Below are 16,600 nucleotides of genomic sequence, written 5' to 3'. Positions count from 1 at the left end.
CAGGAGGAGGCATAACAACATTAAAATCTATTATCAGTACACAACAGTCACAAAAGAAACAGCTAACTCCTGGTTATTCTAAGAACCTGAAAACCAAACACTACAAATGGCTACAAAAGTAGTGAAACTAATTTTAAGCAAGAACCAAAAGAAATCACCATCCATCGACTAGTGCTGTCTGTTTCCCCAAATCATGCCACAAGAGAAAAAGCTAAAATATATTTGGAATAAAGACAAAATGTTAACTTGCACAACTATAAACGCATAACATTCACGTCGCACTGCAGAACATAAACGTTGTATCTGTATGTAGTGCTGGTTCTAAGAGCATGAAAAATGCCCATGTCTTCAATGGAATGAAATAAAAACCCTGATATATTCAAGAGACAAGCATACTGCAGCAGTATTGTGATTTTACACGTAAAAACACATTATAGATACTTGACACCACAACGCATTTACCTGGCTCCTCGTAGAGTCTTGTGAGTTGTGGTGGTGACTACATCAGAATGATCAAAAGGAGATGGGATAACACCCGCTGCTACTAGGCCACTGATATGAGCCATATCTGCCAGGAGGTAGGCCTTCACCTCATCACACACCTGCAGGAGAGGAAGGCCACATCAAACATTCAGTCTAAATGCTTATCTGAGCTCACTTTGGTGACTGCCAAAATAAGGTCAATGTACAGAGTAAAATGATGCCTCTTTTTAACACAGAGCTGAATTGACAAAGCTAAAAGACAAACATGTGGCTCCAATCATACATTAATTAAATAAAAAAAAAAGAAAGACAATCAAATCAAAATAAGAAAGAATGGTTGGCATTAAATCTAATTTAAAAAAAAGGGAAGATCTTATGGAAAATAATTGAGTATGGGCAAATCGACGGTTTCTCAAACCCATGAAAATTTGTGCAAAGAGAATGTATTCCTTAAGACAGGATATAACTAAAGTAATGGAAGCGATTGTGAAGTGCAGGAAAAGCAGATGTGTCCTGTTATCTGTCCTCATTCTAAAGGGGCCTGTCCACTAGGCGACCTGAAAGACTGAACGTCTAGCGTTCAGACCTTCAGGTCGCCGAGTTGCAGTGCCCGCACTGAACGGCGTTCACTGAACGTCATTCAGTGCAGGTGCCTGACCTATTACTGAACATGCGGCAGCTGACGAGCGGTCAGGTTGACGGGCATGTTCAGGACCCAGCATGCGCGCGCATCGCTGGTCCTTGCCAGCTATCCATTACTCAACTTTGTGAACAAAACCAGGAGGTTTTGGTCACATTGTTCACAAAGTCGTGTAATGGATAGGCCCCTTCATAAAAGGACCCCCACTCCCCTTCTGCGTAGACACTCTCACGCACTTGGGCCTCCTATCAATTTACAATACATAGCGCTCCTGATGGGTGGCTGATTTACTGCTATAGCTTTGTACACTACCTCACTGTCAACATGGGGTATTGGATCATCTCCACCAAATCTAAATGCAACAGCACATAGGGAAGTTAGTGGAACGCTCATAGACCTGTAATATAAAAAGTCTGCACTATATCAGGGAGTTCAGTCTGCTTTAGTTAAAATAGTGCCAGGCTGGTAGAGAAAAACAAAAAAAATTTAAAGAAAAACACACCCCCACCATATATCACAGAGCTTTCCCACTCTGGGTGTTTGAGAAATTGAAAATGTAAAATCTTATGGGTATTCTATTTACTGTTTACTCTTGGTATAATGAGGTGCGTTTTGGACCCTCCTAGTATAGCGTATACTAGGATCACTGTAAAGCTATCACTTTAGTGGTCTAACACTAGTAAGGACCCACTGCCAACAGCTTAGGTGAGCCAAGAAGAGCTTCAACAATTTGAACTCAGGATTGGAAGCTTCTGCATTTGGGGGTATGGTTTCTGGGTTTTTTGTGCCTACCTTCGTATTGAGGTACTTCTAGTGGAAACCAGCCATAGTTGTCCAGTAACTTGGCTAGCGAAAGATTTTAGTTAATAGCGATAATGGAAAGATTGTTAAACTTAGCGCTTACCAGTGGAATTCTAAGTTAAAGCTGCAGACTGAGGTCCCACTCTCTGAGATATTAGCATTGAGATAAGGATGTTAGTGACCCACTGATGTGCTGGTAAATAACATCATAACGGGTGTTGGATACAAAAAATTGTTTGAGGAGTCAGAGTGCTCACAAATATCATTGCACCCAGTCTTTAACACAGTACATGATCTTGTTGTACATGCAGAACAGGGTGTTCTAAACAAATGCTCTGTGGAATAAATGGCTAATAATGCCCTCTAGTACAGATTGTAAATCACATGTGTAATGGTTATATGCAAACAGACATTAAAAAGCAGAATACAACTGTATAATAGCCTGTGATAGCCCATATGATGAGAAGAGTCCAGGGGTTATTGATCGATGGCACGGACGTCCACAGATACATATACTGTGTTAAACACTGGATGCAACAATAATTGTGAACACTGAATCAAATAATATTTTTTGTATCCAACACCCATTATTGTGACATACCTTATATACCAGTGCACATTGTGGGTCGCTAAGAATTCTGCATACATTATAGTGCAGACTAACATCCTTCTCTATAAAAATATCAAATCCTTATAGTTCATGCAAGTAGATATAAAAACAAATTACATGATCTTACATGGTGCAAAGAGCACCATATTATAAAATATATTATTATTATATATATATATATATATATATATATATATATATATATATATATATATACACACACACACACACACACACACACACACACATATACACACACACATACACACCCCATCTGTAGTTTGACATTAACATTGCACCAGGACAGAGAATACTAGAAAAGACATTTTTGTTTTGTTTTTTATACTGAAAGGAGGACACATAAAAATAAAGGCTTGATACAGAAAGCCAAGAAACATGCACTGCACTCCATACTTTATTAACGTAGTATCACTTGATTCTGTGATGTCACAGTACATATAGTATGGTGAGAAGAGTGTCATTTTATACATTGAGGAAACCTAAACCAGCAATTTCATATGTAGCCTATTGCAAAAGCTTCCTGGCCTATCCTTCAATGTATTGTCATTTAAAAGTTCATGAGCCTGAAATGGACTAGAGCAATCTTCAAATCCTTCCTCCTGCAGAACGCTAACAGCTCGTTATATTATCTTAATGGATAAAGTTCACCGTAAGCCTCCTAAGTGTGTGCTTTCTTTACTATACTGTGCTCACAATCCTAAGCCTCCCTCAACCCAGGCACCTCATTTCCAAATGTACCACTAATTGCTGTGAAGAGCAGTGACTGGCATTTCATGCCCGCTGGGGGCTGCACACCTTAGAAGTGATCATGACATTTCCATGCTGTGGCGGCAAAGTTAGTAATTTCCCAATAAAATATATTCAATCGACAGCACATATCTCACGTTCCTTCAGAACATAAAGCTTAGAACCTTGCTGTACATTTCTGAACGTTGCTAAGTGTTCATCGTGTAAGAGCACCTTGTTCTTTAGCACAAACAAATGTTCTCATTTACTATTTCAGAGTTCAGATCAATTCCACTTCCATATATCAGCTGTAAATTTAGTCCTTATTCAGCCTTTACAGAGATTTTAGTCTGGCAACTCTCAGGTTGCGACATAGCTGGTTTTCCTAGTAAAACTCCAGAGAATTTTGTGCTCAGACTGGCAATATTTTGCTTAAAATAGCTAAACATCCTTATTCCAGTCTATGATTTATACCCCAAGGGTCTACAGACAATGAAAAACTAACCTAGCGAAGATGCTGCACCGTCTGTTGTCTCATTCAGAGCAGAATTTCTGCATAGACAGGGCAGCAGTACACCAGCATGAGTCCGGTCCCTCAGGTACTCACGGCCGATAAACACTCTATATTAGCTGGGGTATTCTATCAGCACCGTGCCCATTTTACTGTTGTACTCAAATGTTCCACACAAGTTGAAATAAAAAGAATAAATAAGAGTTGTGAAAAATAATCAAAACCAGAGAACAGGAATAACATGTTTCAGTCTCACAGCGGAATAGCTACTGCATTCACATTTTAAAAAGAGGTAAAGGCTTAAAATAAAAGCCTACAAAAAGTAGACATTTTAACTGTGGATCTCCTCTATACTGATTTATAGTAATAAATATTTAACACAAAATGTTTAGCTGCAGGTTAGTTACATGATCCATACCATATGCGCACAATCTCCCCTCCATACTAAAGACTAATCAGGGCAGGCAGCCAATGTCCACAAATAACTTCAAAGAAAAAAGATTTAATGGAAGTATAAAAATCCCATTCTGTTTCATCCTATGATGGACATTAGACTTTGGGGAACAGCAACTTCAACCAGGAATGGCATTCCTGGCCCTAAATCATTAAAATTGTAAAATTATTTAAACGGACAGTAGGCCATGTGGCTGGCCGACTCGTTTGCTCGGTCGAAGGGTTGTTTTGTGCCACCGATGAAAATCTCACTGATCTTGTAGAATGCACCATGACATTGTACAAGGACAGATCTCCTCAATAAAAGCTTTTTCAAATGACTGAAGTGGTCACGATTGTCTGTCTTGAGTCAGGAAAACCTCTATTCTGGGCAACAGAAACAACAGAAAGATCATCTTTTTGCCTAAATGCATGTGTATTATGCCCTATGAGTATCCAGTGAGTGTAGGGATACTATCTTCCTCCGTAGATTGATTGATTCCTACACAGAGCCAGAATCCTAATGTTCCGATTTAAAATTAGTTTTAGTAACCACTTTAGGCCGAAAGGATGTTGTAAAAAAAAAAAAAAGTTATACTCATGAAAGCGAAGATAAGATCTGCAACACACACCCTCCGGACTATGGAAATAGCTTGGAGAAACATGGTTCTTTCTCCAAGTAAGGATTCCTAAACATCCTGAGAATGTCTATGTATCATGGCCATCTTGGAGAGTACGGTGCCACCAGTAGTACTCAAACTGTTTCTAGTTCTTTTGAAATGCGTGGTAGAATCACCAGTGAATGAAACCGATAAAGCAGATGAACGTCCCAAGGACCCATCATAGCATTTACTAGAGGCACCACAGATCCGTGAAACTTCAGCAGAATCTCTTCACCTTGTAATTGCCTGGCAGGGAATACATACGAATTACTGTCCGGCGGTTCAAATCCCGCCAGCAGCAGGCCGACATGGCTGAAAATCCCGATCGTCCCCAGGTAAGGATGAACTAACCTAACCCTCCTTAGGGGTGCCTAACCCTAACCTTCCCTCTAATTGCCTAAACCTAACCCCCCATTCCCCGCCGCCTAAACCTAAGTCCCCTGGGGGACTGCCTAACCCTAAGTCCCCCCAGGGAGCCCTAACCCTAAGACTCCCTCCCAGTGTCAAAACGCCTGTCCGCAGCGGCGCCCGGCATCACTTCGATCGGGATGCCGGGCGCCGCGGCGTCGGTAAATTGACAGGAGTCTAGAATTAGACGTCTGTCCTTTAACCCTGGCGGGATAAAGCAGTCGGGAAGCCGGCTATCGGGCTTACGTGCACCGGCTTCCTGATTGCATACCGCCTGGCAGACCCCATGTTTCCTAAATCCGCTGAAAATTTTACAGGACGCTTCAGATAAGTGTTTGCTTCCCAGTTGTCAACCCTTCGTATAAACACAGGTGGAACATTGAGCTATGCCCAGCAAATGATCTTGCTGGTCTTCTTTACACAAATCTGCTTAGTGTGCCATCATAATGATTGATGTATGCCACTATTGGCATTGCCCGACCAATCCTTTATGTACAAGCTTCAACAGAAGCTGTCCCTGAAAAACAGACAAGGGCTTAGTTTTAGGATTTTTTACTTCCGCCAGGACCATAGAACCTGTAACCAGCAATGAAGGGCACTACCGGTTATTTTGTGGATTTTTCTGTTTAAGAGATACACTTGATTCCTTTTTTCAAATTTTTATACGGATTTGAATAATACATTTAAAAAAAAAAAAAAAAAAATCTTAAAATACCAAGGCCACATATACCAAATGCTTTTAACAGTAATAAAAACTGATACCAAACACAGAACACAATAAGCATTTTTAAAGTTTCCTGCATGTAAAAAAAATTGCCTTTACATGCATTAAATAAAAAATGCTTCTGTAATGTGTACCAAAAGGCAAATGCCAATGCATATATGGCAGTACTACAACAGTTTATATGCATTTAAAACAAATTAACAACACATTTAAAGAGAACAGTGGGTACAAAACAAATTGAACTATTGATAGCAAACAATGCATCATTAAACAAAAATAAAACATACCCCTTCATAGAGATATACAATACACTCATCTATTTTTGTATTCTGCACAGAGAAACATTTTGGCTCAGTGTTGACCTGAGTGATAGATATCAGTGTTTGTTTTAGGTTTCAGGATATTAATAATTTCCACTACAAAAAAACTTTAATAAAATGTTAGTAGGATGGAGATATTGGAAAGGTCACACAATGCATAAAACACATACTGAGGTAGAGTCTGAGACATATGTGGGGTGAGGGTGATAAAAACAATGAGACGAGAGCTGGCGGGTTCATACAATGGTGCACATTTACAGCATAAAAATAGAATATAACACAAGGTAATATATGCAGTATAATATTAGTTAGGTCAACACCGACACGGGGAAAAAGGGACATTGTAAGATGCCAAAAATGAAAAATAGATGAGACTTTCAACCTACCTTCCTCATCTTGGAATAATCAATCAATCGTGCATAAGCACTGGTCCCGGCAATGATGAGTTTGGGACGGAAGAGACGGGCAGTCACTTCCAGCTGGTCGTAGTCTATTAACCCAGTTGCTGGCTTTAAAACAAAAAAAGGGAACAAAGAAGAAGAGGTACAGTTCACATTCTTGCTCAATATGCAGGTTTCATATACTGTACATTATAAGCTTATAACAGAACCCTAGTAGCATTTCAGAATTATAATGCATCAAAATAGCTTATTGGCAAAGTTGTCCTAAAAAAAAACAAAAAAAAAACAACACAACAGTTCTCAGACCTGCAGCCGGGATGCTAATACTGACTAACCAGTCATTATAAACCTTGTACTAGTCATGACAGTAAATACAAATAAGATCAACATTGGGCAAGACAGGAATGGCAATGGTAAAACCTTGCTGCATTATTACGTTACAAGCTAGAAGTGTGCTGGCACCCAGCGGCCCGTCTCCAGCAGCTCAACAGGGCTAATTAGCACAAGGACAGGTGCACGGTGTCAGCTACAAGCAAAATATATGGGTTTGTATTTTCGGAGACACAAATCAAGCAGCGAGACATGACTAAACATCATGGCTGGAATGCTGTAAGGCGCACATAATATCAGAAACCATTTGTGAATGACATCATGTAACTAAATTGATTTAATGGGCTTACACCTGACACTATTCTTCCCACAGGAATACAGACCTACATTTTATAATGGTTACAAAAAAAACAAACAGACAGGACAAAGTATATTCCAGGCAAGTATGCACTGAGCGCAGAATACGTGCTATATGTTTTTATGTGCTACAGGCAGTTAGGGACTCAGTTTTTAATACTGAGTGGCTCCTGTAGGAAGTGCTGTGCGCGCAGCAGCCGCCAATCACCGTCGGGAGCGTCTCCTCAACCAATCGCCGCCTGAGATCTCCTTCCCTACCTGCCCACCAGCGCGCCCTCCATGCTTTGCATCAGGCATCCTCCGTGGCTGCAGCAGCAGCATTGACAGTGGTGCCAGGCCCTTTCAGCAGCCTGCACTACAACGCCAACTCTTTCAGGCAGCTCTCTGCACGTATGAGGCCGGGAAGGTGGACATTGCCCGGGACAGGAGTAAGCTGGAGGTCTACACCTGGCTGGTGAGGGGTCAAGCTGGGACTGCATCTCCAGCTAAAGTCAGACAACAGTAACCCAGCCGGGTGCTCCCAGCAGGAGGAAGGAGGAAACTCTTGCCCCAACTGCTATCTACCCATAGCCCCTTCCTACCCCCAGTACTGCCCCAGCTGACCCCCTCGCTAACCCCAGCACTGCTCCCAGTATTGCCTGCCCCTAACCCCCTCATTGCTCCCCAGTACTGCCACAACTGCTGTCTGTACTTACCAGCAGCACTGCCTGCAGTTATCCCCCTCTACCCCAATTGCTACTTGTGACTTTCTACAGTGCAGTATGTGTAAGGCATGTGGGCTGGTCTAATGGCGCATAGGGAGCTCAAGGTATACATTTTCATGGGACACAAAGTGAGGGGTACGACTCCAATTTTTTAAACTGAGGGTTCCCTAGTAATTTTTTTTTTTTTTACTCAGTGCGATCACTGAGTATGGAACAAATGGTTAGGGTAGAAAGGTTGGAAAGTAAGACTAGTTATCAAAAACAGGTATATGTAGAAACGTAATTAAAAAAATGCACGGCTTCCACTGTTGCAGTCAAAGCACACATGAAATACAAGCAGACGCACACACACACACACGCACGCCAGTTAGAGCAATAGATGTGTTGTCGTGATACAAGACCGGCATGGATGTGATCAGCATGTAGTACAGAGAACAATATGAGGACTGTAGTGTGAGGGAGGACCAGATTCAATACAATGACAACACATGCAACAATAACATGCGTAGAACCAGACAGATCATTTCTATACAGGAGAACAGGTGGATCTATACTGCAGTCTCAGGTCACAACAAATATTACATATTTTAGTAATATGCCAACTTGTATACAGTAGACCAGGGTTAAAATGTACTGTATCTTTATCACAAAGGAAAATTAGTAGCAGAGGAAATGTTTAACTCCTAACGTCCCATTTCTATACTGGTATCATGGCGAGAGGAATTCCAGTACAATAATTGACACTCAAAATGTGTCACTTATGGTTTTAGTAGACTAAACAAACAAAACACCTGCTATGGTACATCTGGTTCCTAACCGCTTGATGACTGCGAGTTTTGTCCCTTAATGATCAGACCAAATGTAACCATTTAATATGTAATTTAAATGGAAATAAACATTTATTATTCTATTCAAAAAAGTGTTTTTTTCTCTTAAACTTTTCTTTTGGTAGCGTTAACTTTGAGAAAGCATAAATATACAATTTCCCATGTTGGTAGTTCTATTTATGTTAATAAAGCCCTTGAAATTTACGCACATATTAAAAAAAAGAGACAAATACTCCCGAACACAGCCATGCAGAATATATATGTTTTATTCACGTTCATGTCAAAAACCAAATGTACACAATTTTGTCTTAACAGTCCCCCACTCCTCCCAAATGGTATGCTGCGTGAAAATGGGTAGATATTTGTGGGATGTTTGGTGGTGAGACATTTACATTCTACGGCATAATCCCATAACCAATACATGCGTGTCATGCAGGACGGGTTAATGCAGTCTGGACTCCCACAAAAAAATAATGGAAGGATTTTTTTTTTTATTTTTTTGAAATGGTTACAAATTCTACAATTACAAAGAAGCACAGAGTAACAAGTTGTCAGTGAGTTAGCAATGTTTGCCTAGGATTGTAACAGTTTAAGAAATTAACCACTATAAATAAAATCAAATAAAGTGTTTACTGTGCTATTCTTTTAGTTGGCTATCAATAAAGAGATAGAGAAGGTTGGTAAGTAGTAAAGACAAGCTGGGTACACACTTTTTCGATTGCAGTCTGATCGGATAAAACTGTCCCGATGAGCTGTGCAGTCTGTCCCCAGTGTGACCCCGTCAGCCGTGTACACACTGTGCACGGGCTTCTATGGGATCGAACCGATAAATATTAAACAGTACAGAAGATGCGACCTCCTGAAGCCGACCGTTTATCGGCTAACGCTCCTGCATCGGGACAGCATACGCATCTATACAATCCAACGGCCGTTCTCTCGATATTGGATGAAAGGCCCGATGATTGTGTAGGTGTGTAGCCAGCTTAATAGTGGTGTATGAGAAGAGGGGGAAGTGGGAGAGAATGAGCCTGGGGGTGTTTAACAACTTAGATAAATATAATTGATCTTATTTATGTAGAACCTTGGATTGGAAGGTTATAAGAAATCTGCCATAGGTGACGCATTCTGTAAATGGTACAGCAACATCACATTTTCCTATGCACTTCTACTAAATGCAAAGAAAAATCTGCGTTCTTGGCAGTCGCAAATTTCTGTAGAAATATTAGGAGCGTCAGCACCTCATGGCCATCGCCACTAATTGAAACGCCCTCTAAAGCTGCAAACACGCACATGATTTTTTTGAACGATTATCGTTAAATGATATAGTTTTAAAAAATTGTTCACTTTCTGAGTCAAACGATGAACGATTATCGTTCATGCGCGTTCACATTTGTAGTTTAGTCAGACTTGTCAACTCAACGATTTTCATTAAATTAATATGCAAAAATTGTTTGTAGTTCAAAAAAATCGTTCATTACACTTTAAAAAATCTGACAGAAAATAGTTCATAAAATCGTTGGTAACAAAATCGTTGTGTGTGTATGCAGCTTCAGAGTTAGAATTGTAACACTGGAGATCCAGTAAGACACAGTAAGCGGACAGAACATCCAGATGTGTATGGGGATAGATGCAAATTTAGAATAAAATAACTAAAGCACACATTGGGGACCAAATACTACTTTGAGAAGATCTTTTATGAACTTTCCTTGATTGTTGGTACAAATAGTGCATTTAACTGTTTAAGTGACTATTTTGTTCTGTGGTCATCAATGGAAAAGCCTATGTCAGCCTCCCAAACAAAGGTCATGATGAGATCACCCAAAATAGGTGGAAAAAAAGCATCAAGTTCGCTGCCTCTAACACAAGTATTGGCTTGCTAACTGCTCAACTAGGATTCCCACAGTTCCAGCTTTGCTTCATCAAACAATATATTGTCTCACATCTGTCGGCTAGGAGAGACATACTGGGTGCACACTATGCGATATGTCGTTCAATCAGCCGCCGAATGATATATTGTATAGTGCATCTATCAGTGTGTACAGAAGATATGTCTGCGAACAATGTTGTTTAGTTCTATCACATCAGCCCTGCAGCACAGCCAATGCAGATCTATCTGTACCTATGGCTGTGTACGAGCGACCCGCTGACTGCCTGTACACACAGACATCTCAATTGGGCGGGTAAATTTAAATGCCAGCCCTCGTTGTGATGCCAGGCCAGACATATCGAGCTGCAGATTGGTAAGTGTGTATTGGTTTACTAATTAGCCGGACAAGTCCGCCAGGTGTGTACCCAGCATAAGACCCCAGGGTACTTCTCAGCACATGTCCTGTCCTACTGATTATGGGGACTTAGGACCATGTAAGGCATTTGTCCCATGACATGCATGCCATTCTTAAAAAAGAAAAAAAAAAAAAAAAACACACACACACACACACACACACCACCCCCCCCCCCCCCCCCATATGGGTGAATTCACTCATTAACCCATCTTTGTACGATGGTGAAACAGGTTAAGTACCACATTTGTGTTAGATATGAACTTTTAACCATCACTTTCAATGTTATGCTTAATATACAATGAGTATTTATGTTCAAATGTAAACATTCACAGTGACTGCAGACTGCTCACAATAACAGGTGTCCTAATACACCTAGGGGTAAATTTCCTAAACTGAGTTTTTAGAAGAGGGTTTTTAAAAGATGTTGCCCATAGCAACCAATTAGATCTACTTAACATTTAACTAGCACCTTCTAGAATAATAGAATAATGGCTAGAATCTGATTGGTTGCTATGGGCAATATCTCTTCTAAAACTCACTTCTAAAAACTCGCACTTTACAAAAATTACCTCCTACCCTCAATACATCATGTGGCACGAGGCTTCTGGTACGAGAGGGATGTGCTGAGCGGTGAAGCGTCTGTTTTGCTCAAATATGAGTCTTCGTCGCAACGCAATGTGACAAAACCGCTTCACAAGACTGCACGGATTAATTTTATATGCGACACTTGTAGATCTGTGTGCGACAGAGTCTCTGCTATGAACCTTAGACTGTTTGCTTATGTTCCAAAATAAGGAGTCAGATCTATTAAATTTCCTTCTTTTCAGGTGTATAAATATTGATTTCCTTTTTAATCATGTACATTTATTGAGTTCGTTTTTACAGTCTACATTGTATGTAGTTCCTCTGATTTTTATTGCAAATTAGGCAGTTTCACACAACAGTACATATGTATTTTCTTTTATAAACGGTTTCTCATCACAATGTCAATTAATACCAGAAATGTGAAATTTCATACAAGCCACTTAAAAGTATAAGACACATTTTTATCTCATCTTCGTTCAAAAAGATAAAACCACAACTCTTAAAAATTGTGCTGGCATGAAGACAAAGATAGTAAACAGCAAGGATATCAGTCATCCTTCAACCCATAACCCTGTGTGCAAGCCCACCTGCAAGCATGTATGGAGTATTTATGTAAGATCTGGTTTAGTGTGGACCATGACTCCTAATAACTTTAGCACATATAAGAGGTAAGGCATACACTTAGTAAGGGTGGGTTCCTTTTTCAAGTGTTTGTATTTGGAGACATTCAGCTGTATACAATGCAGATTTGAAAGCAATAATGGATTTTACAGAGAACATGTCAGAACAAACAAAAGGTTTTGTAAATGCAGCAAGGACCTTAGTGGTTGATTTCTGGGTGGGGAGGGGGCGGCGATAGCGTCAGTTTCCCAAAGCGGATATGTGTCGTCACCATTGGGGAGGGGGTTATGAGGCCAGGATATCAGTCGGCTGGTGCAGATTTCCTGGCCTCTATTATGCGCTTGTGACGGCCAGCTTGCATGACCCCGTGGGTCACTTAGCCGGCCGATGGGATCACAGATTATCTGATGTTGCATTCTAGAACGCAACACGGATCGGTGATGCATGCAGGAGGCATGATGACTCCTCCTCCTGGATTACAATATTAGTGCTATCGCAAATGCTTCCTCTGCTGAATTAGGCCTTAGACAGCTTGTAGCCGTACCGGAAATAAAAAGATCAGTGTGTATAGATTGCACGTTCCACATAGAGAAAAATCATCTAAATATCAGTCCTGTTGAACTGCCAGATGGTGTGTAAGAAAATCTTGTATGCATATAATAGTCATGTTATTTATGACTAGCTGGGATACCGGGCTTTACCCGGGTTGAAGACTAGACTCTTAAGTATACCTGCAGCCTTTATTTTTTTTACATTGTCCTCGCCTATAACCTGGATAACTATGCAAATTAGAAATTCATGACAGTGCAGGCAGGTGTAATCTCATACCGTTTGGATTGGGGTACAGAAGGAGCAGACTGACTTACAGAACTCCGTATAGCTTCCAAAATCGCTTAGTTGCCCATCAGACCCGCTTACCCATGCCCCATAAAAATCCCTTCAGTAAGTGCCAATGAGATCGACCCCATATCATCAGAACCAACCCCCCCCCCCAACTGGCACCCACCACAGACTTGCCAACTAAAGTGCCATTCAGGCCTACTCCATAGCCTGGAGTGTTTCCTGCAGTAGGCCCGGCATCATAACTGCCACAAAGAACAGCAGCTTTAAGTTCACCTTATACACACACACCTTAGACAGAACTTACTGAGGAGAAGCGACTGTGGCAGCTAAAAACTTAACTTGTCTTCCTACACTCAACATTACCTATATTGCCTCTGCCATGCCCAAATATACAGTCTCGTGAGTCAATAATTGCATAAGAAACATCAGGATATTTTATAGTGACATCCATATTTTCCTCTCTTTGTACTTACATTTAGCTTGTAAGGCATGGATTCAAAGTAAATGGAGGTAGCGGATATTCGTTTCACATCAGACATGTACCCATGAGTCAGGCTTTGAAATAAATAAGACATTGTGAGATTAAACAAAATGTTGTACTAGGATTTAATTTACTTCCGAAACATCTGCCTGAAAAAAATAAGAAATCGCCACCAAATATACTGGACAAATAGCAAGAGAAATATCAACGCCTCCGAGGTGCCTTTAATAAGATATTACAGGATTTAACTGAAAACCCCACACACCAACAATATTTACTGAATACATATTCGACCAAAAAAAAAAAAAAACAAAAAAAAAAAACAACCACAACAAAATATGCGAGAACCACTGGCCAAGATCTGACATAGGGCCTGATTCAGTAAGGATCGCAACTGCGAATAGGCACGCAATCGGTCGATTGTGCATTTCTGCGCATGCATCGCAGAGCGCAAATAATTCACTGCGACCAGGACTGTGACCACTCAGAGCCATCGCAGAGTGATTGACAGGGAGTACAGTTTGGGGGTGGTGACGGGGGTGAGGTCAGCGAAAAGCAGGAGTGCCAGTGCGTTTGAATGCAGTTACAGGGGCATGCACAAATTAGCCATTGCGATGCCATATGCAGCTTGGGCTTTCACAGCATGAGTTGAGGTTAGCAATTCCTGAGTAAGGTCAGAGCTCCATACCGATGGTTTCGCAGCCTTGCCAAGTATTACGGATGTGTGTAAGCTAAGGTGGGCGTCCTTAGGTTGTGCTGCAACTGCATAGCAATCGCAAAAGATTAGCATATCTTCACAGTGAGCCTGCATGAATAATCTCTATTGCAGTGGTTCTCAAACTCAGTCCTCATGACCCCACACAGGTCACGTTTTTCAGGTCACCCAGCAGGTGCACAGGTGTATTCATTACTCACTGACAGATTACAAAAGGTCCACAGGTGGAGCTAATTATTTCACTTGTGTTTCTGTGAGGAGACCAGGAAAACATGCACTGTTTGGGGTCCTGAGGACAGAGGGCCTGATTCAGAGCCGGACGCTATTTGCACTCGCTTGTTCAGAAAAAGGGGCCGGATATTTAAATCTTTGCGGTCTGTTGACGCCTCTATGTCTGAACGAGCGAACGAAACATGCGCTCGTTATTTTGTAAAAAACTCCCCCTGGCCGCTCGCATCATACGTCATCTCCGCTATTTATTAGATTAATCGAGTACATTGAAAGGCGTCTGAACTGCTCGCAGTGCTTGTGGTTGGATTTTCCTACCACAATCATGCGAGCAGTTCAGGCTAAAAGAGAACCAAGTGACGTGGTCGATGACGCCGCTTTGTTAATTATGCACACCCTTAAAACGCCTGCGTTCGGATCTCCACTCCCCATTTTCAAGCACCTTCCCCTGTTACCACCCACAAACGCCTCATTCTGTCACTCAAATTAGCAGGCATTCGCTATTTTGCGAGCACACAATTTCCGACCGCAATGACTGGTTCGCGCATGTGTATTACAACCCATACGCATGTGCAGTTGTGCGAACATCGCTCGGAGCGAACGAGCGGCCGCTTACGAGCGGCTCTGAATCAGGCCCAGAGTTTGAAAACCTGTGCGCTATTGAATTCGCAGTTGATAGTTACTGAATCAGGCCCATAGTAACATAAGAGAAAACTGTCGGGTGGAAAAACAGGATTCCACCCAGGATCTAATCTTAGTGTGCGGAATGAATGGAAACCGTAGTGATAGGATTCAACCACAAGTGATTTGGAGAAATAGCCGAGTCACATAACAGAGTCTGCTTCTACTTCAGTGATGAGATCTTTTGAACATTACAAAGTTAAGCCGCATACACACTAGACGATGTGTGTATGCAGCGACCTAGTCAGCTGCGGGCCCGGCATCGGCAAGTGCATACACACTTCCCGATGCCAACCAGCGACGAACGACGCCTTTTGGAGCGGGGCCAAGCTGCATTCAGCAGCATGGCATCGCTCATGATATCCCCAGATTGGGCTGCATGTACAGCTGACTTGGGATATCCTATACGACCATTGGGAGCGCACATCGTTGGTCAGTCGAACCATACACACTAGACGATATGAAAACTATATCGTTGAACGATATAGTTATCGTTCCGTTTTATCGTCTAGTTTGTATGCCCCTTAAGTTTCCAATGCTGCATCAGACTCCCTCAGATACAGCAGCATGCAAACAGCAGACAATGCAGAGGATCAGCGCACACACACTTCTGTCTAATCACTGAACAGATAATATACTGAGCTAGTGCGTACTTACTGTCCTCCATCCGGGAGATCAAGCCCCATAAGTCGATCGTGAGGCTGCAGCAGAGCTGTATACGCTGCAAAGTTTGCTGGAGAACCAGAATAGGGCTGCACATTTACACCCCATTTTTGTGGGTCCAGTCTGAATGCATCCAAAGCTCTCTGCTGACACAGCAACTCTATTTTATCCACCACTTCAGCCCCTCCATAATACCTAAGGAACAGAAAGAATCAGAATTAGAAACACTACCTTGTTGTTTATTAGTTGTGCTACATATTTCTTACTAGACATACATTAGAATGATAAGAGCAGTTGCACAATGGTTAGCATTGCTACCTCAAAGCACTATTAAGTGTGGAGTTTGTATACAGTGTGTAAGGTTCTGTGTTAGGGAATTTAGACTGTAAGCTCCAATGGTGCAGTGACTGATGTGAACGGCAAATATTCTATGCAGAGAGTAGTCTAAAAAAGTGGCACTATATGAATAATATATAAAAACAAATATCCTGACTCACTGACTCATTAACGCCCAGCCCAAGCCCCTGGACCTAGAAACATTAAA

General features: G+C 41.4%; 1 protein-coding gene across 1 annotated transcript in view; it reads right to left on the bottom strand.

Moving 5' to 3' along the window:
- SHMT2 (serine hydroxymethyltransferase 2) overlaps positions 1–16,600 on the bottom strand; it is a 70,044-nt gene that overhangs the window by 29,024 nt on the left and 24,420 nt on the right. The window contains exons 4-7 of the mRNA XM_088465883.1: positions 16,051–16,251; positions 13,762–13,843; positions 6,725–6,847; positions 463–602 (exon numbers count right to left, since the gene is read on the bottom strand). Coding sequence (XP_088322009.1) covers positions 463–602; positions 6,725–6,847; positions 13,762–13,843; positions 16,051–16,251 — 546 coding nt within the window. The remainder of the gene's footprint in view (positions 1–462; positions 603–6,724; positions 6,848–13,761; positions 13,844–16,050; positions 16,252–16,600) is intronic.

This window comes from Taudactylus pleione, unplaced genomic scaffold (genome assembly GCF_031769625.1).
Source record: "Taudactylus pleione unplaced genomic scaffold, aTauple2 ptg000065l, whole genome shotgun sequence".
Taxonomy (NCBI): domain Eukaryota; kingdom Metazoa; phylum Chordata; class Amphibia; order Anura; family Myobatrachidae; genus Taudactylus; species Taudactylus pleione.
Note: the sequence above shows the minus strand (reverse complement) of the source record. Positions and strands in the feature narration are given on the sequence as shown.